A 25,792-nucleotide genomic window follows, 5' to 3' on the forward strand; every position below is an offset into this window, starting at 1 on the left:
AGCAGGAATGTTTAGGCTCTATGACTTCTCGACCGATTGAAGCGAATGAACAGCGGTGGTCCACAGAGCAAACCAGAAGTCTATGGCGATGTGAGAGAGGCAGGGTCCGGCATCCATATCATACCTTGGCATCTTTTGTGCAAACTGGCGGGCACCACTGAACATTCGGAGCAAAGGCTTTATAATACCAGACAGTATATGCTTCAGAAGTATGAATAAAAGTGAGATATATCCAGTGGAATCAGGAGGGAATTCGTCCTACCGAACTTTCACCAAGTTTGCACATGTGTCAACCCGATTATAAAAACGAAGTTTGCGGCCAGTTGTGACAGTAACTCCAGGCTTTGACTCCAATTAGCCATTGTTTTTTACAACACTGAACTGATCGAAGAAGAAGTTGTACTTTTTTGCGGATTTTTGTGGGACCGCCTTTCATATGGAGAGACCCATATGTAAAGAATTCCCACGTGGAACCTCTAGCATGAGTGCTTTCTGTGCAGTAAATGCATCAATAATTGCAGAGAACCTTCTACCAAAAGAAGCATCGTTTAACAAAAACTACCAAGCAAAACATCAGTGAATAGCGCTCGTTTGAGGAGACTATTACACCGTTTGTTCAGCAAACTCAAAATCAGACCAGACTTCAATTCAGATTCTTTAGTGACGAAAAAAGCTTCCTAGCTGGAGTAGAGGACAAAAAGCGGCTCGGTGTCCAGTCATGGATAAATGAAACTTGCGGAATGTGCACAATTCTTAGACTTTAACACGTGCTTTATTTCCCGAAAACCGGTCTTATCTACGCGCGAGATTTGCGCCCACATTTTGGTTGACGCAGTTTCTTCATCCAGCGGATGTGGTAAAAACGCTCGATCAATTGTTCCCGCACAGATCCCAAATCACTATCTTGATTTATCGCACGCATTCCGAACCAAGTCGGTTGTCACTCCACTGCGTTACGGAATATACCGTTTCGCGCATCCATTCATGGATGGACATCAAAGTCATGTCAACCGGTTCCGACCAAAAATCTATTGTGATTCTTGTGGCCGAAAATTTGAAGAGATAAAGAGTGTTCTTGTTACTGAGTTTTACCAACTTTGTCTGGTCGCTTGAGCTGTGGCGTGGTGTGGTTGATACAAAATTTATGGTCCTGACATTGCAACGTTGTAGCGGTGCAGTGAATGACATTCATCTTGGTTCATATTTGTTTCGGAGAAAATTGAAGTTACTCGGTTCAGTTTTAGTTTGCAGCCGACTTTGGACACTGTTTGGCTTCAAAACGACCTTTTTTTAATAGAAGTTTCCTTATTGATTTCTGATTTGCTTACTGCTAAAGTGGATATATGACACTATCGATATAAAGTGCTCCGACATTAACTATTCCTTAGGGGTTACTGTATACTTCGGGGATCTTAATTCAAGTTGAGCAAATTATACATATTTTAGCATGTAAACTTTCTTCCAAAATTGAGCAATCACTAATTTTCTCCTACCATAAGAAGATGAACAGAATTCACTTCCGGTACTTGCGGTTCATGCGGATCGATAAACAACAGCAGACTGGAAAATCCCTGTCATTGTTCCTTTCCTATACATGGTACTACTAGCTGTCAAAACTTTCCCAACTGCAAACGTAAACTAATCCTACACACAAAACCTCTATCCGGTGGATAAATCTCAAGCTGCGTCCCAGACAGTATGTGGCGTGCATCGTTCATCGGTAAAGTCCGCCTCCAGACGTAAGTAATGAGTCTTGCGGGGATGGTTGTCACTGTAGGATAGAAAGTTGGCGTGAATCTCGTTTCGGGCATTTTTTGTCTTAGTAACGGGCGACAAAGCTAGCTTCATGCTGTTTAAATTCCATATAATCCCTACTCGAGATGAGTAGAGCACGTGGATACCGTCACAATTTTTCACCATCTCTATAAAGTGGGTAATATTTTGACCGCCGGTCACACCGTTTGCCTCAATCGGCGGCCAAGTCCGCCTGATTAGTATCCATGTTTTTGGGCTTGATGTAAACCGATATGGCTTGAAGAAGTACTCTTGGTTGCCAAACGGGTGAAAAACCCCTCTCAACCAAGTAAGACAAGGCGTGATCTTTCCCACTTTATCTCTACCTTACACGGTGTGTTCATTGATTGTTACACAGAATATGTTGAGGGTGTTTTTCCAACAGAAACCAAGACGTCTACATGAAAGATGTAGTTTTTTGCGTAAGCGTCAGAACTCTCTGGAGTGAACCATAAACTCGAGAATAAGCAAGATTTTTCGAATTTTTTTTGCAGCTTGCATTCAGATTTCTCATTTTAATGTAATTGTGAGGTTGATTATCGAAGTCGTGCCTGGGGCTCACCCTTAAAGCTGGTGTAAGTCAGTCGTTGGTTCATCAGGTAGACGCAAGATGAGTGACATGTGAAGCACAAATGATAATTTCATTGTAAATCTGAGTAGCGTCCTCGTTGACACAGCTGATTTCATTTGATTCCGTTCATACTGTGTATAGTTTATGTTGTCAAATCAGCATTGACGCTTTGTTTTGGACTGGTAAGAAAGAATTGCCCTTGATACATATTCATTAGCCTCACTCTTAAGGTCTTTGTCAGCATAATGATTGGTCCCTTGTGTACGTAATGACCGGGTAATCGCTCATCTTTTCACTATGATGTGGATGGTTCCTGTGAAAGTGACAAATACCTTTGAGATACACATAGTTTTAAGCAACAAAAATTGAGTGCTCAGTTCATCAGAAGGCCCAACAAGATAACACTTCGGAGAATCCAAGGATCTTTGCGTAGCTAATTCCCGCAGCTGAGCGAGTCACTCGTCAAATTCATAACCAGCAGGTTAGCAGCAAGAATTTTCCAGTCAGGTTTGGTTTACTGCACTCAACAGATCCATCAATTTAACTCTCAGTCGATCAGACGTGTTGTAAGGAAAGTATATGATAAACGAAATGAGGAAGGAGCGCGTTCAAACGGAGAAAGTTTTCTATCGTCAGCTATTTTTGCTAGAAAGGAATTCAAAGCCTGCTTTCGTGTCTGTGGTGTGGAAATCTCTCAATGCAGCACAAGCTCGCTGTTTCTACCGGTTAGATCTTTGAAGGTACGCTGTTTTCGTTGCAACGCTATGTCAAGGTCACTTAAAAGAATCCCTGAGCGGTTTCATTCTGTGAACCCTGTTTTCGGAAGGCATATGATACGACGAAAAGGATTCCGGCGTGCAGCTAATAGTGTGTAGGTAGTGGGATTACACATATGTTTAGAAGATTGGTGCCCAAAATTTTCTGGATTACAGGATTTTTAACGTTTAAGCAGTTGGGGGTCCCATGTTTAGGGATAGATCGTCAACTGCTTAATTCACCATCCTTCAAGTGCGCCATTCAATAGTCTTAGTCATCGTTTTTCGGTTGTTACAGTTGACTTGAGTGCCTACTGACGTTTCTTGATTAATGAGTCCTCGTTTTGAAGACTTGCGTCCTCAGATTACTTATTACCTACCATTACTTTACTACCTAAATAATGTAGGTTCATTTGCCACCTAGGCTATTCGATGTTGTATTGAGGCATATAGATGGGTATTTCGTCCTTTAAATGGGGCCAGCCTATGTTAAAACGCTAAGAAACACTGTACACCTGTTCCACTCTGATTGGGAATCCTTGAGAGTGCGTATCCAATGTAACCCTAGAAAATTTCTAACTCGCGAACCTCCGGGTAGCAGTTTTACTACTACCGTTCGGTCACAAGCGACTGACCAGTAATAGGAGGAACTAGTTAGTACGTAATCACGTGATGTGGATGCCATGGTAACGGGATGTGTACCGGTGTAACGGTGGGTACTAGTATGTTTTCTCGCAAATCCGTTTCGCGTCTCTTGAAAAGTGAAATCTATTACGCAATTTGTGGAGTCGCTTTGTAGCATCCGCTTGCATTTGAGTAACAGTCAATGAATATCCAGGAAAGTTAAAAAAAGACGCGTTCAATTTTGTAAACAAGATGCATATGCGAGTTTTGCTCCCCTGTCCAAGAGTCTGTAAGTGTTCAGTTGGTGTTTTTCCGATGAACAACTCCGCAGCGGAGGCTTTTTTCCTTTCACCGGTATACCTTGACTAAATCCGAGGTGATCAAATTCCTTATCAAGTGATGGTCGCCGAACGGTGAATTGTTCAAACTACTACCCGAGAGGTCACGCATTCAAAACTCTTTTGAGTCTTGTGATGATTCTCAATAACGATGAAACGGTTACATGTTGCTCTTCGATTTTTTCAGCAGGGATTGCATCCAATTACTGGGCAAAATCTGCAAATAAAATCACAAAATCTTCCCCTACAACTAATCAATTAGGTAGGTAGTCTGGTTAGGACTGTCCCATGTGAAGCTGTTACATGCTTCGCGTGTTTCTCTATCTGAGTAGTCTGTAGAGTACGGTACCACTAACTTTGTGCACAGTATTTAGACTCTATCGACACGATGAGCTATTTGATTCTGGCTGCCTAGGACTTCATGCTGAACTCGATCCCTGTCACTTCCCCCCTGTCAACTACGGTGTTCATCTTACCTCGTTCTGGACCTACAGCAGTCAATTCTTACCAACCGTCGTGTCAGAATTTTGATTCGCATGTTTACTTTAAGAAGCAGTAGCTATGCTTCTGTTCAGCTAAAAATTCCAGTGCTCGGGAGGCACAGTCCTCTTAAGAGTGTTGGAGGTCTCTAAGTAATGCTTTCCTATTGATGAAAAGAGACTGGATGCTTGGATTATAGAGATTTTGGATCTTACAAAACTAGAACCGTAAATGTTTGGTGTTTCTGCTTGCATGCCTGATGCATGTCTGATGATAAACTGCCTTATTTTTGTGCAGAGGAAAATGCAATCTTATAAAACCAGAGTCCAAACGAATTGGGTTATTCGGATTCCATCCCATATAGATGTATTCTAGTACCAGATTTTTTGATTTGAACGCTCAAACTTGGAAAACTAGACCCGGTTCGGATTAAACGGAAGCAAATAAAATAACGTTTATTCTTCTTATCCCCTGCAACGATAGCCACGTTATTTCCCTCCGAAGATTTATAAGAGAACTTTGTGTCTGTCAGCCCTAAACCCATACCTTGGCTTTGCTTAAGGGCTTAGTTACGTGAAAAATTTAGCTACGCAAAAAATACTCAGATGGATTCTGGAACAAGACCCAAATGTTGGTGGAATTGGCCGGAATTAGACGCAAGATAGCGAATATTTAAAGAACAACTCACTACTAATAGAAGCCTTGAAATCGTGACCTGCCGGCTAGCGGCTGAAGATTTTGCCGTTTGGCCACGAGAGGTTGGTTACTCAAACTTACACCGTCGATCAACCGCTCTCGGTCGAACTGTATAGTCCTCAATTGCTGGCCAGGAATTCACAGGCTCGAATCTGCTCGGGGAGGTCTGCATTGCTGATGGAACAGCTTTACAGTGCTCCTCGGTCTTTCGGCGTAGAATGATTCACTTTCCGGGTAAAATTTGTGTTAGAATTTTAAAATTTTGTCATACCGCCATTACATAAGCTACGGGGACAATGCAGCTGCCAACGGTTCCCAGCAATTTAATTTATGACTTTTTTAATCATTGCCAAGTGGCTTGCCATCCGTTTGGCTCCACCACCTCCAGTTTGTCAGTGATGATAGTTGTATTAACGGCAGATGTGTTGAAATATTGATAGCTCAGGTGAGTTTATTGGTTGTTGATCCAGTGGCTGTTGATCTGTTCACCGAGCTTGGCATTTGACTTGCAAACGTTTCGTCACTGTACGAGGAGACATCATCAGTGTGCAGTTGATTGGGTACTTCTTCCTTGTCTGAGTGCGTTTATATAGCAGTCGAAGGCTATCTGTTATCTTCTGACGTGACTGGCTGCTTGAAGTGCAACGAATTCAGTGAATCTATTGGTCCGCTTGTGATCTTTGTTGCGTTGTGGTCTGTTTTCCTTTGTAGTTGCTGATTACCCAATGCCTTCAATTTTTAATAGCTTGTTCTCTCTGGCTTTGATTCGCATTGCGTTCTGGTCAAAGCCACCAGATCAACAACCAATGACGGCAGATGTAAACATGAAAATTCTCAGGTAGTCTAATTTTTTTCTGGGGAAAGACTACATCGGTATCACCTGACGAAACCGTAGGAGAATTCTTCAAGTGCACCATTCAAATATCCAGCAGATAAGGAGACAGTCTTCATTCGTCCGACTAGTATACGCGCACACTAGTTGATCGATAGTCCCAGTCAACATCAACACAACTTATTAGCTAATTACGTGGCTGGACGGATGCCCCACATTCTATGGCTGCATTTCGCTAATTTCTGAGTCGTCCTGTTCTGGAAGATTTGTCGCCCAGATTATTCGGAACTGCATTGAGTCTTTTTTGGCTCGTAATGCGTTTGGTCCCATTTCCTTGGGGGCCCTGGGCTTTTTTCCCTTTGAATTGAAAGTATAAGGTGATAAGGCAGAGCCGATAACTTTATATAGTATGAGGATGACAAACAACAGCCCTTTCTGGGGGGGGGGGTTGTCACATGACCATACCGCCGTACCAAGCATATCAAATCAATCCACTGGCATCGTGCGAAATATCTATTATGATGCTGAACATATACTGATTTGAACCCGTGTGGCTGTTACTTGACATCAACCAATGCTAATTTGTGGTAAAATATTCAGGTTGAGCAGTTTAATTTTGGATCCAGATGGCTCTTCAAACGAATCGGGGACATCCTAGTAATGTCAAGATAATCATCCGAACAGCAATCGGTTTAGAAAATGCACCCTCAGCTTGCGCGCTCTGTTTGCTGTATGCAGAAAAACGAATGAACGAATTTGGTTGCCTCCATCAGTAACTCCTACACCCTTTTTTCTCGCCATTTGATCATTACTATTCACACTTTTGGTCCGTACGCATCGCCGGGGATTTTTTCCAACTGAGTGTAAAATAACGTTTTCCACATTCACCATCCTGGTATCTGTTTTTGGGTGCATCTATGAATTGCTTATTGTGCAGCTTTATCTTTTCGTTTAAGCAAAATCAAGCCAAGAAGAGCTTTTTTGATGAACTTACAACTTCAAGTTGTCAAGCTAGCCTGCATTGTGTACACCTCACAGATGAATCCTTGTTGCTTTTTTGGATACAACTTTTTGATTTGAAACTAGCTCAAGCATGTTGTCAGAAATGCCCTTCAAACATGGTGCATTACTTATAAGGTTGCTGAAAACTTCGATAGGTAAGAAACCGCCTCGCCTTTTTCAGGGCTTATTCAGTGGCTGAAGTCCCCGGGTTATTATAAACCCTTATTTCGACATGAAAACCAAATTGCACGTAGGTGGCGAAATCGACTCGAAGAATTTAAGGCAACCCAGTGACTTATGTGTCATGTAAAGAAAACATACTACAGTATTTTGTATATCATGACATTTTATGCACAACCACTTCATGTTCATCTCTCCTTAGCATGGGGTTAGTTAACAAATGTGTACATTTCACTACGTGTTGAGTACTTATACTAATTAGGAACTGGAAGATTCACTTCACAAATGGATAGATTCACGCAGACAGAGAATTAGATTAATTCGAGACGCTGGTTTATAATTTATCAAGTAAACATTGCCAGTTAGTATATCTGTCCGAAAAGTTTTTCTCTAACATCGCCTTTGGTTTGACGGCGGAAAAATCTTTTCAGCGGAAACCCGTTGGAAATCCCTTTTTTAAAGCGCAACAATAAATAGGTTAGGGACCACTTGATTAGACTAATAAATATTATATCACGCAACACTGACTGTTGTGAGAAGAAATCAGTGTGATCGCTTTATTCGTTCAGCCCTTTCGGTGACTAGCTGCCATACCACCCGAAGAAAGCACGAGGGCTGGCATACTTCCAGGTTGTCCAAGGCTGCACAGGGGAAGTTGGGAGGCAGAGGTCGGGTTCGAACCATAGACCTTCCGGTCAATAAATTCGCGCTCTAACCACTGAGCCAGTTCGTCCCGACCACTTTATTCACTACAGTAAGGAAAGTTTTATACCACTAGTGCCTCCCAAGTCATTTCTTTACCAAACCGTCAGATCTTTTCCGACTGCCACGGATGACTCCTCTTCTGTGTAACGCTCCAGCCCCACTAACTGCAGCTGGTGTGTCGCTGTCAGTAATGGTTAGTATAAGGTTGAAATTGCTATAAAGATACCCCACTAACATCTCTTTTCAAATGGTTTGCTTGAATACTTCCATCTTTTCGAGCAATCCTTATTTTAAGTTCATTCATTCACCGTAAATGCAGTTTTACTCAGGATTTAGGCATTGTCCACTACAAACGCTTGAAACATTTCTTGTTCTCAGATTAAGTTGTTATTACATTGTAGGTATGGCTTGAAATATCTGCTATTCCTAACAACTCTTGTTTTATGCATTACGCACTGAGTAGGCCGTGAACGTAGAATGTATTACTAGAAGTAACTTAGCGTGTGGCTCATAAATACAGCCCAAATTATTTCTTGTACACAGAGAGCTCTGTAGTTTGCAACGTGCTACTAATATGTAAAAGTTATGTACCGTCCTCAAACTGGCGATGTTTCAAAGATTCCTATTTAACTGACAAAAAAGGATTATTCACGAAGCAAGGTATATTTGCCGTCAAACATTCCGGCTGCTCTGTGTGCAAAGATGACTTACATATTCTGCCTGCCCTGTTTTGTTAGCGGCAGTTTTAAACGGAACAAACTGGGCTGAATACTGTGGAATGCCCGACGACTCTCTGACGGAAACGTTTGATTCTCCGGAAGTTTAGAGTCCCTGATAGAATTCTAGAAAATAAGACTCAAAGTAGGCATCTTTCATAGAGATGGAACGTTGAGTAGAGATGGGAAAATGAAGGCATCAAGAAGACCAGGAATTTAGGGGTACCAAACGGTTTTTTCATCCCACTGGGGCTCGCTTCAATGGTGGACAAATTCAGTAGACCTAAATAACGAAATACGATCGACGATTTCTCTCCCTGTGCGTCAGCCAAGTCAGACAATGGTTGTCACGATAGTTGAGCATGAATATAGAGTTGAAATTGAGAATCGATCATAAACCTCATGACAGGCAACAATAAACATATTTCCGGCAACTCATGTCTGGCTAACCCGATTGTTATAATTTATCTTTTAAAAATGTTGTGAATTCACAAACCGAAGTTGACCTTGCATGAATGGTTGAACACGTCGAAATGTCATTGACCAAGTACATCTACAAACTCACATCCAGTGAACAGACGAGGGTCAGGTAGAATATGGTCGAATTCGTCCTGCAGATCCTGAAGGCTTGGATACTCAGAGCAGACACATCGGTCATTTGAACATTGAAAAATTAGTGTGGTTCAATATCCCAGGGCTTCGTCAATTAAAAATCTTGACAGAAAAATTCAGGAAAATATGGCAGAAGACAACCGATAAGCAACTATTTGAGATGCCCAAGCAACTGGACCACTTGGCACTTTCCTTCCACCAGATAGGGAAAAGCTAGGTAACATCTCCCTGATGAGCTCCAAAAAGGGCGAAAGCGGTCGTGGGCTGTCGATGGATTTTCAGCAACCTTAAGAGTAGTGCATTGAAAGTATATACATGCATCGCGATGTCTTGTATACATGAGGCGGCCTGGTGAATGCAGCACATTCACTTGCCTGAGAACATCATCAAAAAACGAGAGATTCAGCTGGGTTCCAGGTGAGTGTCTCGAAAAACCAAATTAGTTTGCAACTGAGTGTCTTCGCTAATTTCGTACGATTTGGTTTCCAGTAGAACATAAGGTTGACGGAAACCCGGGGGCTGCACCTACCTAATGAGCACCCAAAAAGGGCAAAACCGGTCGTGGGCTGTCGACCTTATGAGTAGTGCATTACAAATGTAAACATCTAAGTCACTTGAAACAAATTGTCTTGACGGACGACAAATCTCATAGGGTTGCTGAAAACTGTTTGACAGCCAGTTTTGACCTTCCTTGGTTTCATTAGCCAGGTTCATTTCCCGAGGTTCCATCAGATTTGTACTACACTCGGACGCAGTTGTCGAACTGCACTGTTTTGCAAATCCGACTGGTGGTAACGAGAGACTCAACCGAGTAGGAATATTCAACCCGTGTGGGTCGACCTAAGATATAAACTTGCAGTTTGAGGGCCTCGTGTTCGAGAGAAAACAATAAATTTTCGAAATCCTGACAACAAAACCAGGAGTCATGGGTACTGAGGGACTAAATCCTTTTCCCATCTTTCAAAAATCATAGGCTTAACCTTAGTATGGACTCACCACTTGCTGAAAGCTCTCCAGCAGCGTATGACAGGTTTCGCCTTTCTTGGTACCGTTCAGGTGGGTCGATTCTCCAAGTTTCTGTCAACTGTATATTCTACTAAAACTCACAGAACCTCAAGTCCGAAAATACGCTCATTTGCAAGCCAAGTTGGTTTTCGTTGGAGGCGCACCCAAGCTGAACCTCTCGTTTATAAAAGTCCTTCAGCTAGGGTTCAGGTGAGTCCCTCATGAAAACCAGATTGGTATGTAAGTGAGTGTGACTGTTCCACACCAAAAATTTTCAAGTATCAGAGTGCATCTTTACTAGCGTGATGAAGCCGCAGAAAGCCTTAAATGAAAGAGAGCAGTGGACTCTGTGTATCGGTTCAACTATACTTACCAGTCCAGGGTTCATCAGGCATAGTGCAGTAAACTTCAAGATCCAAGGAACTACTGTCTCGGTTCTGTCCATTCAAAGCCGCAGAGTCTTGTTATTCTTACTTTTTCCATCTGGGCATCCCTTCTTTCAATTGATAGACACTAATCTACTCGAGCTATGGCGAAGTTCAGCCGTCGTTTCTCAAAGCCCCCGCCAATCAACTTTGTGTGCTATCGGTGTAACGGTGATACTACTGATGGAGAGGCATGAGAGTAGTATGATTTGTTCTTGTAAATTCACTCTGCGTCTCTTGAAAAGGGAGATCTGTTGCGGACTTTGTGGAGTCGCTTTGCAGCATTTTCTTGGATTTGAGCAGTGGATGATTGGGGTCAATGAATATCCAGCAACGTTCAAGCAGACGCATTCAGGAGAAGATGGATGTCCAGTTTTTGTAAATAAGATGCAAATGATAGTTTTGCTTCCCTGTCCAAAAGTCTGTAACTAGTCCGTTGGCATTTCCTAACAAAACTCCACAGCGAGAGCTTTTTTCCTCTCACCGGGAGTACTTACTGCCCATCGGTACTGCCTGTCCCAATATACACAAAAGCGTTATTCTCTGTTGTACCAAACGCACGGTGACAACACCATTTGGCTTTGTTATGACCGTACTGTTCTGTAGTCATGGCTGTTGAGGCGGAATTTCTGTACACACCCGATAATGCCACATACCTTGACCTCAATAATATGGTCGTGGTCAGGGCAAAATTACGAAGTTGTGTTTACTTTCATGAAGGAGACTACTCACAAGGTTGCTGAAAATTCTTCGACAGCCCACGACCGGTTTCGCCCCTCTTGGGGCTCATCAGGTAGGCGCAGTCGCCGAGTTTCCGTCAATCTTATGATCTACTTGAACCCAAACTGCGGCCTGTGTGCAGCACTTTCAGTTGTGGAATATCGTAAACGAGAGATTCGGTTGAGTCTGTCGTGAAAACCAAATTGATTTGCAAATGAGTGTATCTCTCGAAGTTATGCTTACTTCATGGAACCACGAATGGACGCATGTTGGAAGAGACGAATCCACCAAAAATGGCAACACCTCACAGTGATAATGCCATAATTATGCGTGTTAATTGATTCGCCCAGGAAGAAAGTTCGTCAAACAATAAAAATTTCTTAGAATTACTCGTGGCTTAGTCGCGTTTACTCAATATATACCTTGAGTTCATTAACTACTGTACTGGAAGGATGAGCAGAACTGGACAGATAATTATCACAGTTTATTTCGATGAGGAAATGGGAAAAATCTTGCTTGTTTTTCACCATTTCTTCCAAAGTTTTATTTTCAAATGCCACCGGTTTCAAAATTCAGATAAATTACTTCGTCATGTCTAACTGTGACTTTGAGAGTTACATCTTTTCATACCTAGTTTGAATCCGTTTACCACGGGTATACTTAAGAGGAAACAAGTGGCAGGTCTTGGATATCGAACTGAAGGCCGTTGACTTTCAAATTCAATTCGAATCCCCTGGTTGCAACCGAAGCTGGGTGGTAAAGTTCCCGGCGTTGCAATGGTTAAAGGGACTTTTGTGCAATGACTAGACAGATCGGAATAGAAGGACCGTCTGCCTTCTTCACTGACAGCAGTGCCTACAAGAACATTGTCTATTATCAGAGGTTGTGGGGGCTGCTCAAAATACGCTCAGGTTTTAAATTTGGTGAGGAGATTCACGGCTTCAACCAGCTCTTCGCCCAGCTATTTTCCATTCGAACTAATTGACTTTGAGGGTATATGAGGATAAAACTTGGGGTCCATAAACAACCATCTAGTCCAAGATGCTGTTTCAATGGATTACTTACTTGATTACTGGCAATATTCTGCCTTTTCCACAAGACGACTGGGGCACTTTTGACTTGAAACGTAAGACACCCTCAGGCTAGAAATGGAAACAGAAATAGGCAGTCCAAGTGGATGTACAACTGACCGGTATGTTATCAGGACTATTCACTGAACCACGGAAACTTTTGCATTAGTTTTCGGTGGTTTTGGTGGCACATGACCGGGGAACTTCCGTGGCAAACGTAGCCTGTGGGCCTTACTTCCCAGTTGGTTGTCGTCCCCTTCAGAAAGAACTGTCGGATGTCGCATGAGCTGTGGGCCAGTACATACCTGATAAAATAACTCAGACTGATCGACTCGATGATTCGTTCTGATCACGTAAGGGGCAACCAACACAACCAGATTCTTATGTGTTCAATTCCGATGGAGGATAGCGGATGCTGCAGCCCACAGTTGGCAGGTCTACCGATGCGCTATCCCTCAAAGGTTTTTGGTGTGGAATGCATTCTGGGATCGAATCCATTCATGCATGCATGCATTTCATGTAATTCAGAACTTCAAGCTACAACTTTCAGCGAAATCGCTGAGAAAGAGACCTGTCTGTTGTGATCAATAGATTGCAGGGAAATCGTAATCTGTCGGGCCTCGAGTTTGTTTAACACATACAATACCTTCGTTGTAAACCCAGCCGCTGAAGCTTTACTTCGAGAGGACGCCACCGACGTGTGTCAGTTGCTCGTAATTGGTCTGTCTGTTATCCAAGATTTGACGAAATCCGGTCACGAAAATTTAACTGAACGATGAAGGTTTGGACGCGGGGATGGACAATACCACAAACCTTGCCCGGGTTTACAAAGAATTCAAGACAACCCGATAAAACCCTATTATGTCGGAGCAACAGTCCCTGCATATGAATTTCACTGCATACCTTGGCTTTATTTTTTTTATCTGATTACACGAAGATAATAGAAACTACCCCCGATTTGAAACATCAAAAGACCTTTACTTCCGACAGAACCAAATGAGAACCGAGTTTCCAGCCAGAGATTTCATCACGCGATTAGTTGAAGTCATATTTCACAGTAATGCGGAGGTGTACCAAATAGTTTTTTGCAGAAGGGACCTTCCTAAGGTGAATGAGCTAACCGAGCTTCATGGTTTACCTTTTTGTGGGCAAGTAGTCTGTTTCAGGGGACCGTATACCATCCAGAGCTCATTCTCCCCGTTCCGGTGCAATTAGGATCGGAGGGTTCATGACCTCCTGCGAAGTGTGAAAACTCTAACCATTAAACTCAATCGGGTTGACCACTGTCGTCTCTCTGACTTCGCGGGATCGCAGCATATAACGGTAGTCAGTTGCGGCTTAGTTGCATATTCAGTGCCGCTCGAGCATCAGAGTCAACCTCTTTAACTCGTAAGTACTCCGCAATCCACCTTATCAGGGAAGTCGATCGCCCCCCATGCCAAGCCAGACCTACCCTGGCTTTCTACCTTTCGATGACGGAAACTGTAACGTAACACTGCATCAGCTTCCAGGTGCTACGGCTAGCTAATGAGCCCCAAACAGGACTGCCTACGAATACTGAGCAATCGAATAATGATATATACACTTTCCCGTTTTGGTTCTCTACAACAAGCCTCCCGGAATGGGACACTGGTTAAAAACATTCGCGCAACTTCTAAGATTGTCAGTTCTTCTGATCGAGTGTCATCAAAATGAAATCATTCAAACAAGCTAGAAACAAGACAATAGCCTCAGGTGGCGTGCAGGCCGATTGGCGCTGTTGTTGACAAACCCAAACGGGTTACGTGAGTGTGCTGACACGGGGCAGCAGCTGGTGTACCACGAAACGTGATTGCCTGGAGCATATGCTGATTACGCGGAATAATTGAGTCTCAGCCTCAGTTCTCATGAGACCAATTTGTGTTACTACGGATGTGAATTACGAGGCTAAATACGGGCCTAACTAAAGCTGATAAACTTCCTCGGGTTAGAGTAGATAGGCTTCAACGGTTGGGCTACTAGGAAAGAGGCCATCGCCTAGTAAAAAATATCAAAACATGGTAAATTTTAAGTGGGGAATTATCTGCTTCTGCTATGCGGACTGCTCCAGCTCACTTCTCATATGCCTGACATTAACTTTTGTCGCAAGATGGTAGCATTTTTCATTTAACCAGTAACAAGTTTTAGGCTTTTTGCAAATCACTGCAGGACCAACCCCCCACTTAGGCATAAAGCTGATGACCAAGAAGTCCCATCCGTTGCTTACAGATTCCGTCTATCTAGCATCGGGGCGATCTGAAAGTTTCTCAGCCCCGGCGCAGTGCACCGAAAGATTGCAACTGCGGAATGATTTAGAAGGAACACCAAAACTACTCATCAGTTGACTGTATGGTCAGGTAGGTCACCTGACCCCATACTCGATCACACCTGAAACTGGTGAATACTGATGGAGTTTCAAACTTTGTTCGGAAACATAGTTTGTAAAAGGGGGTGGGAAATTCTTCGGTACCTTTTACACAAGCAGATGGTACTGGTTTTATGTAGTTCTGATGTGAATCACAGTGGCTTCTTATAACATGCCCTGGAGATATTCCTTACTACTAACATGGTCGCGTACGTACATATCATCAAACAAAACTTGGCTCGTGTCATGACATTGCACTTCCTTTCAAAACACTCGGTCGCCGAATCTCGAGCGCACTATGACAGCCTCCTTAACAAAAATCTTGTGTCCGTGAGATGAATCAGTTCAGCACGGATATTCTCCGAGCCGTTCTTGGTCACCCGCATTCAGACTAGCATGGGGAACAGCTACACAGCACCGTCATTCGATCATAGACTCAGGCTCACCAGGGCTCTTGAAGTAAAAAGAAACATCTGATGCCTACAGGCGGGTGCCAGTAGTTTGAAAGTGTCACAGTAACAATTTTATCCACAGTAAGCATTCGTCAGATCTTCTACCGTCTAGTGGCTCTCCAACTTTTGACGCACATTCCACGACTGTTGTGAATTCTGCACATCTACTAAAACCGGTCATCATTATGAAAAAACTGAGCTGTTACACCTCTTAAGCAGTAGAAGAACGCCTTCGGATGATAATTCAAAGCATCTTATCTTTTTTCGCAGAAGGTATACAAATGTGAACAGTAGCAAGTTCATGAAGAAAAGGTGGGCTTGTATTGCCGGACACTACGAACGAACTGCAAGCGTGACACCCAACAAGACCAAGAGACTAACCGAAAAATGCCCTTTTATTAGGAATAGATTGCATCTTAACAGCATAGCGATAGCGGTGATTAGTAGAATTCTATATAAACGGAGGTCTAAGGTGATTAGGAATTTCGCTCGTGGGTTTTCCTGAAATTTGAACTGCTCCCCATTGAAGAATCATGAAGAAGTGCTTAGATGTTTCACTCTAACTGTCAAGCAGCGTCAATGCACATCTCAAGAAGCGCTAAACGGATATGAACTTGTGACCACAATAAAACTTGACTCCATCTTGTCTGGGTGAAATCTACTCCCATTGGTAATTAACCAATCTTATGACAATTCCTCACTAGTGGATGGTGCTACTTCGGAAGTTTGCATCATTGAGTGTTGCCAAAACGGGAGACAACGTTTTACGGATCAAGATGGAAGCTCAATCAAACGTTCGAGCCATCATGCGTAGTTTCATTCGTTGCTATAGCTTCGTTGCTCTGCTGGCTAATTGGTCTGGGTTCAGATTTTGCAGCAGTTTCATTGTGATGATAAATCTTGGGGAATTTGTCAGACATTTAGGGGGAATAAAGATTCTTCACTTTGGATGCCAGGAATTTGAACTCCAAAATCAATACGCGACGATAATTTAATAACAGTCAGTGGTAATCTAGCCCGTTCATTGGTTTCAGCGGTGAACATGCTACTTACCAATAAATGAGTAGACTGGTAATGGTTTATCATCGGTTCTATCCTCTATATTTATGACCACATCCTTATAAGGAAAAAACCTCGGCCTTCTGTGGTCAGAACCAGTTACTGTTTTTACGAAACTACTCAGTTTATCTGCCCAGCTCAGATAGTACGACTTTTGTTACGGCAGCTAAAGTACAGACGGACGTGGGACGTTTCAACCGAAATAGAAGAGTGATGTATTCATTTGTTGAATACCAACAATGTTGCGTGAAACTCAATCCCACTTAATCCATATGTAATGGGGAAAATAAATGGAGAAGAGGCTGATCAATCTTTAGAATATTTGAACTGCAAGTCAATTTATTCAGCCGTAAAACAGATCATCCCGTCAGAAGTGGTTGATCGATGAGAACGATGTCAAAAAGAATGATTTTAAACAGTTTTTTCGCGATTCAGAGGAGGCCGTACCGGCAAAATATGCTTACTGAATACAGTATACAAACAGGGGTGAAATAGCTACAGAATGTCAGATGCATTGGCTGGTCAGCATCGAAGTATTTTTATTCTGTGTGTGTCACTTTATGCCCTTTTCGTTTATTTATAGTCGCGAAAATCTTACAATTGACTAGGTGGAATGATATAACCAAAAACATGTTCCACAAATTTACAGTGCACAATTTTTTGTATCCCATCCCTATCGTTGCTTGAAACAACTGCATTCAATTGTCAATAGGGAGCTCGTATACAAAAATCATACAAAATCAATACATGCTATCCGTACAGGAGAGCTCACAAACTCTGAGGATTGACGTAAGAGGGTGTGATTTTTAAGAATATTCTGTGTAGCGGTCGCCGTGGGCATGGAAACACTGGTTCAAGTTATCTTGGATTTGCCTCCGCTTCTTAGAGACATGATAGTCTGTTTTTTTTTGCGAAAAGCACTTTGTTTAAACTGTCCGACGGTGACAGCCGACCAGAGTGCATTTTCGTACATCCCTCTGCATGTTCTCCCGTTGAAGGTCATTATATTTGGCAGGGCAGTGTTTGTTGCAGAACTTGTTGCTAGCTTGGTTTATGGGAAATATCAGCATCATTTCGAAAATCAGAATTTTCGGTGGCGTTATAAGCGGATTGGATGAGTGTCCCGTTCCTAGGCGTGACAGAAATGTTTTAGGCAAGTAGTGATGTTAACCATGGATCCAATCATCGTGAGATTTGATCCGCTAAAGCCCATTTGTGCATTCTCGAAGTCGCGTTCTTTCATTCCGTTTCGTTTTCTGTACCTTCAAGTGAGTGCCACCTTGCCAATTAGAATCTGTCAAAAGTTTGACATCCGATACATACTTTCTGATCTACGTGTAATTGCCCGGATCCCATACCGTCAACATTCCACTCAGAGAATAAGTTACATCGGTCGTAAACGCGGGCAGGAAATGACAGCCGTCTTGGAAGACAGTGCACAAACTTTTGGTGACCAAGGCTTTTTCATGTCATCACTGACTTTTCCAACTGTCACAGATCGCGAGTTGTATTTTCGTCGGTCTACTGCTGAGTGACATTCAGTATTCCGCGGGCCTGAGTGCTCTGATCCGAACCAGATACATGTGTGCGTGTGTGTGTGAGAGAGAGAGAGAGAGGGAGAGAGCAAGCGCATTCAAAAAGCATGCGCTTTATGCTTGCACAAGCAAGCATAAGGCTTGTGTGCAAATAGCATCTGACAGTGGAATTTCCATCCACAAGTACTAGCTGTCATTGGGGAGTAGATGCCCCTGGTGTGGCAAACAAGGGGCGCGGAACTTTCACTAATGCTTTTAATCCAAACCGGTTCGCTCCAATGGTGATTGTTCTATAATCATAAACACGTTTGCTTCCTTCCTGTGCTTCGGAAGATCACTTCACACAAATGTCGTAGGGGTGGGATAACCTATCCTCCGTAAACGTTATACGGCAACAGCCTGCAAGCATAAGGCTTGCGTGCAAATAGCATCTGACAGTGGAATTTCCATCCACAAGTACTAGCTGTCATTGGGGAGTAGATGCCCCTGGTGTGGCAAACAAGGGGCGCGGAACTTTCACTAATGCTTTTAATCCAAACCGGTTCGCTCCAATGGTGATTGTTCTATAATCATAAACACGTTTGCTTCCTTCCTGTGTTTCGGAAGATCACTTCACACAAATGTCGTAGGGGTGGGATAACCTATCCTCCGTAAACGTTATACGGCAACAGCCTGGATAGACAGACAAGCCAAGTTTCCATTTTTACCGTTTCTGTTATGTCCATCATTGTAGAGAGGCACTTGGACCGGCGCTTGACAGCGAGACAGTTCACAACCCCTGAGCCTATGGCAAATACACACATTCAAACACTTAGCTATCAAAGTTGCACATTTTTGCGGAGACCTGGACATCCATGCTGAAATTCAAGGGCAAATGACTGCCGTAGTCACTTGAGACCATTGGTTTTGCGACCGGCTATTTTTCCAAACAAGACCAACTATCATTGATCCATAAAGGTAGCTCTAAGCTCTGAGCACAAGTGAGGTCGTTTTAGAAAGCAGTATTCAAGATTTGTCTCAAGTTACCCAATCCAGGTCAATGCTTTGCGCTCCAACTAAGAGCGATTTGAGAGGTCAGCTGTTCTGCTGGAGAACGGTTACTAATTCCAGCCTTAACTTCGTGATGCAGCACGAGCGCCTTGCGAGGATTAAGACACCTGACCACTTAAGACTAGACTTCTGTTTGACGGAAAAACATAATGAAGACCATACGCACGGATAAGAAACTAGTAAGGCTCATCTCAGTGTACAGACGCAATGCACTACTCATAAGGTTGCTGAAAATTCTTCGACAGCCTATGACCTGTTCCGCCCTTCTTGAGGCTCATCAGATAGCCACATTCCCAGAGTCTCCGTCAACCCTATGTTCTACTTGGACCAAAGTTGCACGAAATTTGCGAAATACACTCATTTGCGAACAAATTTGGTTTTGCGGGAGACTCACCTGGAATCCAGTTTAATCTCATCCGATCGGACAATACGAATCAAGAACCTGATTTGGAATGCTCTAGGGGGCAGTAATAAACGTTCTTACAAGGAGGACAACGAACTAGCAAGTAGAAAGTCTGCAGATGTGGACCCAAGTTTGTGACATCGGTCCACTCTCTGACACAGTGTGAACCACAAACTAAAGGAGTGACCTTAGTCAGATGACGTTTAGTCAGCTGGAGAGCGTGCGGAACTCTGGCGCTGATCACTCTCATCCGCCTCTTAATCTAGCCAAATTTCTCAAAAGAGAAACAAAGATGAAACAGATATGGTGTACAGACGTAACGGAGGGTCAGTCACGTGAACTCCCTACGAAATCCGCCATTGAGAATATACGGGAATGGCAGTAATAGCGAAATCCGGAAGAGTATGACTAGTTGACACGAACCAACGTCAATGCAAAATCCTAAAGTTCTGATTAGGGAGTCAGATGTATCTTCTTTTCCGTCGTGTCCAGCTCAAAAATCATACGGCGCAAGCAACAGTAACAAAAGCCTTTGCACCAAGCGACCCAAAGTGAATTCATCTAAGAGGTGATGAGACACCAGCATGCTCATTTCGCATGGTAATACTTGCATAGTCTGTCTGTACGAACCCCTCTGAAGAAGCAAGCTGATGCATTTGTCCATGATCTGTTAACTAGCATCAGTAATTTCTATGCATTTTTCGTTCCGCAGATTCATGGCTAGCCTCATTTCTTGGTCATCTGCCGGATCTCCTCTACATGATAGGCAAACGGTGAACCTTTAACCGGATATAACACATGTTCGGGCCAATGGATCTGTGTCTGTTACTGTCACACAACACCCTTCCAGCATACCTGCTCAACTGGATGGCACTCACATATCTTGCGGCTGGTATTCATACTCAGTTACCCATAACCAACGTCACTTCCTTCAACCTCACTTCAAAATCATCAATCCCTGAGCGATATTTGCTCAATTCTACTCTTTCTTCACACATAACACAACAGCAACCGAACTGGAGAAGGAAAAGATACGAGGCGGTGGATCGTGAATCGCCGTCGGATCAGGATAGTCGGTGTGGGGAATTTATCAATTCGGTTATCATCCCACAGTCAGTGGCAGCTGTCAAAGATCCTTCCAGTTCAATTTTGCCCGGATTTTTTAATGTTCCCAAGCTGCAGAAGCGAGGGGATGAATATCGGTTTCAAACTCCAAACTACCCTGACTACTTTCCGCACAATTTGGAGTGTATTAAAATCATTAGAGGTGAGTGGGTGATAAGTGTGTATACTCTTAGTATGTCTTTTTTTGACCGCTCGGGAGCACACAAGGTGAGTAGTGCATTACAAATATATACATGTATCGTGATATCTCGAATATCGTAGCGATTGCAACATGAGGCGGCCTGGTGAATGCAGCACATTCAGTTGCCTGAGAACATCACAAACGAGAGATTCAGCTGGGTTCCAGGTGAATCTCTCACAAAACCAAATTAGTTTGCAAATGAGTGTATTTCGCTAGTTTCGTGCAATTTTGATCCAAGTAGAACGTAAGGTTGACAGAAACCCGGGGACTGCACCTACCTGGTGAGCCCCAAGAAGGGCAAAACCGTTCGTGGGCTGTCGACGAATTTCAGCAACCTCATGAGTAGTGCATCACGAATATACAAGGCGCACTTCTTTGGAGTTAACTTTTACTGAGTCACGTAGTTGTTGGGCTTGAACTAGGGGATCATCTAGAGTATCCTTACAAGTGCATGATGTAGACTTGTAGTCACAATGTTCCATCTATGATGTAGATGTTTACATGAAAGTTGAACATATTTCCGCATTTTATATGAGCCCACAATTCCCCGATGAACTGGGCACTCAGATCCAAAAGCTTCAAGTAGTTCAGTATTCAAGCGAAACCTAAGCTCTCTGTCTTGACTCAAATGTCATGGAGTTGCTGAAATCTCTTCGATGGCTGGTTGTCGTTTTCGGGGGGTTGGAGAAGAAAATACGGCTGACGAAAACTCGAGTACCGCACCTACCTGATGGGCTCAAAGAATGGTGTAACTAGTGATGAGATGTCTAAAAATTTCCAGGATCACTGGGTAGCGTTAGCTAAAGATCTTGAGTATCGTTCGTAAGACGGTCTCCGTGCAGCAAACTAAGTTGAAGACTATCACGAAGGAAGGGTTCAGCCTGGATTCAGTTAAAACCAACAGAAATTGGCGTAAACTCTGGGACTGCGCTAACCTGATGGGACTTAAGAAGGTGAAACCCGCCGTGAATCATCCAAGCTTTCAGCAATTTTATGAGTAGTGCGTCTAGACTTCGATATCTCGAATACTGTACGAAACGAAACATGAGGCGACCGTTTGAACACGTTTTAGTTAAAACAGAAGTGCCAAAGACGAGAGATTCAGCTGAGCAAAACCAAACTGATTTACAGATGAGTGTGATTCACGAATTCCGTACAACTTTGGTCCAAGCAGGACATAAGTTTTGCGGAAACTCGGGAAGGGCCACAAAACGGATGAAACCAGAGCTGGGCTGTCCAGAGCTTCCATCGACCTTATGTGTAGCACTGAAACATACATCAATATCTTGAATGTCATCCCCATTAGAGATTGATGCAGTCTTTGTGCAGCATATTCGGTTGAATTAAACTAGTAAAGGGAGATTCAGCTTGTTTGAGATTCGAGTACGTGTACGACTTTACGAACGCCTTACTCTTAATAATATAATCCCCTTGTGCAGTGCATTCATTTAAAGTGAATCTGCTGGGGTTCAAATAAGTCTCCAGTGAAAACCAGTTAAGAGCTATTGATTAATCCCAGATCTAAACTACTGATTGTCCCAGGTGTTCAGATTATGATTCGCATTTCAAGACCACGCGCATGTGCACCATAAGTCAGTATACCGTTGTCTGGGTTCCCGATAGGGAACCTTGAGTCACGCGTAGATACGATGACCCCGAATATCAAACGGAAGAATCAGGTTGGAGAGTCTACGGTACTATTTATAAAAAACGTCAATTTTCCGCGTTCGTGGCGTCAACAACTGCGCAAGGCTGCCACTGACCTTCACAGCGCAGTGACACACCAAACAAGGGTGAGCGCAGTGATGGCTCGGTAGCGGGGGTTAGGGTCGTTCATACCAAGGCCAGCATCATGATTCTGATTGGCGGTGCAGACTCTTGGAAATAAACAAAACAAGCTGAAGAAGGCCCGCCGGCCGGTACACGAACACGTTTGGGTAAGCAGGTCAGTGATGCGCACATACGTCCATGCTACCATGACAGTGTCCGACCGGGCGGCCTATGCGGCGAGCAGCGCAAAACAAGGGGAGATGAATAAGTACACGGGCAGTACACGAGTAAGCAAATGAATGGGTGACTCATCATGATGTCAGGTTAGATTCAACAGCAGTTTACTGATTTGTAGATCGTCCTCTGTGCTAGGTACCGATCGCTACTAGTTACCCGACCACTACCCGACTTTAGTGACCCCGTTCAGTGGGGTCTGCATTTGTCACTTCCTACTGCCGCCCAAATAGGGAGAAACCAGAGTCTATGACCTCATTGCAATATTGTGTCACACTGAAGAAGTAAACAGCACACCGGCGCGTTCTGAACTAAACTGAGTGCTTAGTTGGGTTACACTTCCGTTACAAGTCCTTTAGATGAAGCCAGCCGCAAGTCGGTTGGACATTAAGTTTATGGCTTATTTGAACTACACTTTCCACTAAAATCCAATCGATTTTATTAATTTTGCCTGTCCGTCCGCATCCGCTGGTAAGTCAGTATAAGCTTGTTCAAGTTCATTCTTGTAGCGAATTTCGGATCGATTAGGTCAGTTTCACCGTTGCAGCGTCGCACGCGAGCGGCGCAAGCCCTTGACTTGCTTGCTAAATACACATTTATGAATGGGACAATATCCTCGCATTCGTTCATGCGTGCGCCAAAATGCAAGTGCATACAAGCTTACGTCGCTCAAGCGTGAACATATTCGCCTGTTCAGAGGTCGTAAATCAGCTGCGTTTGATTTGCGCTGGTGCAGTAGTGGAAGCAGGTATTTCTAGCACGTCAGAGGTTTGGAGTCCAAAACGCGAGGCATAGCCAATAATATGTACCGCCGATGAGCGATAATAAGAACGAAACTCGACTCAGCGCTTCCATTCAGATGTAGACGCGAGAATAATTGCACGAGGATAACAGATGGACTGATCAAACGAGAATGATGGAAACACAGTGTGCAGATTAAGTGGCAGGACAACCGCGTTGCATGCTCGAGTTTTACAGAGGCTGTCAAAGTGTTGTGTCGGAGATGCAGTCCTATGCAACAGGTCCAAACATAAATAGCATACTCTACCTGTAATTATTTGCAAACATACTTTCACGCTAGGCGTTATCTCCAGATGAAATGCAATTTTTGGGTAAAAAGAAGTGGAAAGAATTCTGTTGCTCGGGTAAGTAGTTCTCTGTAGACTGGAACCAGTGAGTTCAAAAACTGAAATGTCCCAAACGCCACTTCTGGCTACGCAAAAACGCAGACGATCGCGAGCGAAACGTATGAAATAGTTCAGGAAATTCATGGCTAATCGTCATCCTAAGCTCAATAATATCAGTGGACGTGCACACTTTGTAGTACGCTCGTTTCTCGCACAGTCTGAACCAGACGCGACATGGCAGTTTAGATGCTCACTGATCTTCGAATCACACTACACCAATGGTTTCATGGTGCTGTGGTGCGCGAAGTTCCTAGCTTGTTGCACCACAGTCAAGTCATAGATCCACATATAAATAGAGCTAATGTCCTTGTATAGCTCCAAACAGGTTATTACGAAATTCTATGGTCAGAAGTTTGTATATGAATATTTTTCATCTCCGTTAGTATAAGCGTTTCTTGCTCATCGCCTTTCAGAATACAAGATCAACACCAGAAAGCAATACTCCAGAGTCTGCAGCGAGCCACCTAGAAATAGGTGTAGGGCATATCTTGACTTTGCTTTGGTTCACAGGCGTACAAACCGCATGCTGAACACACGATTACCACTCACTCAGGTGATTTTTAACACCAGAAGTGACTTTTCACTAACCACCTTGAATCTGATGTATCCAAATAATATAACTCTCAGGGGTGATCAAATGTTCGTTATCTACTCTGCCGGCCTGACGGCTATGAGAGTGCATTGCGCTTGCGGTGTAGTCCTACACTATCATCGCAAATTCCAATGAGCGTTACTCACATGGTTCAACCACTTACACTCAGTTCACTTATATTGTGAAATGACTGCTAATGTTGATGAGAACTTTTTTCGTCATTGTAATTATCTAAGGACATCAAGTGATGGTTTCCCAAGAACTGAAAACAGAGCAGTAAACTGTTTCAAGTACTCGGTTCTGATGTGTGCTGCAGAACAACGCCAGATGACTAAACAAACCGGAACATAAGTCTTCACCATTGGGATATTGATAGCAAGTCGGTTGCCACCGGGAGAAAACCATATGCTGACTCAATTCTAGTTTGTCTTCCGATAGATTCGGATCCAGCAAACTACAGCAACTTGACGTCCAATCTCTTGTGCACCGTGTGGGACAACCGCCGCGTTGGCACAATTCCCGGTTTGAAATAACTGAGGGGCTGTTGATGAAGCCAGTATCGATCGTGCACTGGATTTGAACCTTCACTTGGGTTTGGTGAGAAGTATTGATTCATATATTGAGACCTTCAATCCAAAGGGTGTTCGGCCCGTCTAAGGCAACCTACTAAGGTAGGTGGCCGAACACATGTAAAGTGGTACATGAGAGTGACGCCTACCTAACGAGATAGTGTATATTTCAATGCAAGGGTCGGGATTTGGTTGTAGATGTATCCAACTAATAGTTTGGTAGCGTAGTGGGTGTGTGAGGCCCTACCGGTCTACTAATCTTTTTTCTTCCTATGAAAATGAGAAAGATTGGAACAGCGTTTGAGTAGTATCAACCAATTCACCACTAATGCTCACATCACTTGCACGTTTAAAATGTAGTGACCGAAAAGAATCCTCTGAAGTCTTTAAACCCTCCATGGAACTAAACAGCCTATTTCGGTCGGGATTGTGCGCTGAAAAGCGTTACGATGCTATTGACCACTTTTCACGATCTACTGCGTTTTTTCATGATGCACGACAGTCGGATTCGACAGTTGGGATACGGGGAACTGGTGACATGATTGGATAATATGTGGCGGTAATATCAATTTATCAAGCACTGCTTAAGTGGGTCTCCAGATGCAAATTCTAGGAAATTTGTAATAGATTATTCTATTGACTTGCAGTTGAGTAATGTGGCATTGCTTGTTTGGCTCAAAATGAAGTGTAGCGAATTAAGTTGCTTTACTATGGGTTTTCTAATACC

At 43.3% G+C, this 25,792-nt stretch overlaps 2 protein-coding genes across 2 annotated transcripts in view; one reads left to right on the forward strand and one right to left on the reverse strand.

The window, feature by feature from the left end:
- Positions 1-25,792, forward strand: part of T265_11658 (hypothetical protein) — a gene marked incomplete at both ends in the record, with an annotated part of 116,410 nt that overhangs the window by 40,123 nt on the left and 50,495 nt on the right. The window contains one exon of the mRNA XM_009178369.1: positions 20,120-20,674. Coding sequence (XP_009176633.1) covers positions 20,206-20,674 — 469 coding nt within the window. The remainder of the gene's footprint in view (positions 1-20,119; positions 20,675-25,792) is intronic.
- On the reverse strand, positions 11,559-20,831 carry T265_11657 (hypothetical protein; the record flags this gene model as incomplete). The annotated part of the gene is made up of 3 exons (XM_009178368.1): positions 11,559-11,697; positions 12,521-12,597; positions 20,766-20,831. 3 exons carry the CDS (start codon positions 20,829-20,831, stop codon positions 11,559-11,561), a joined length of 282 nt encoding a protein of 93 aa, XP_009176632.1.

The sequence above is a fragment of the Opisthorchis viverrini genome (assembly GCF_000715545.1).
Source record: "Opisthorchis viverrini unplaced genomic scaffold opera_v5_539, whole genome shotgun sequence".
NCBI classification, from domain to species: Eukaryota; Metazoa; Platyhelminthes; class Trematoda; order Opisthorchiida; family Opisthorchiidae; genus Opisthorchis; species Opisthorchis viverrini.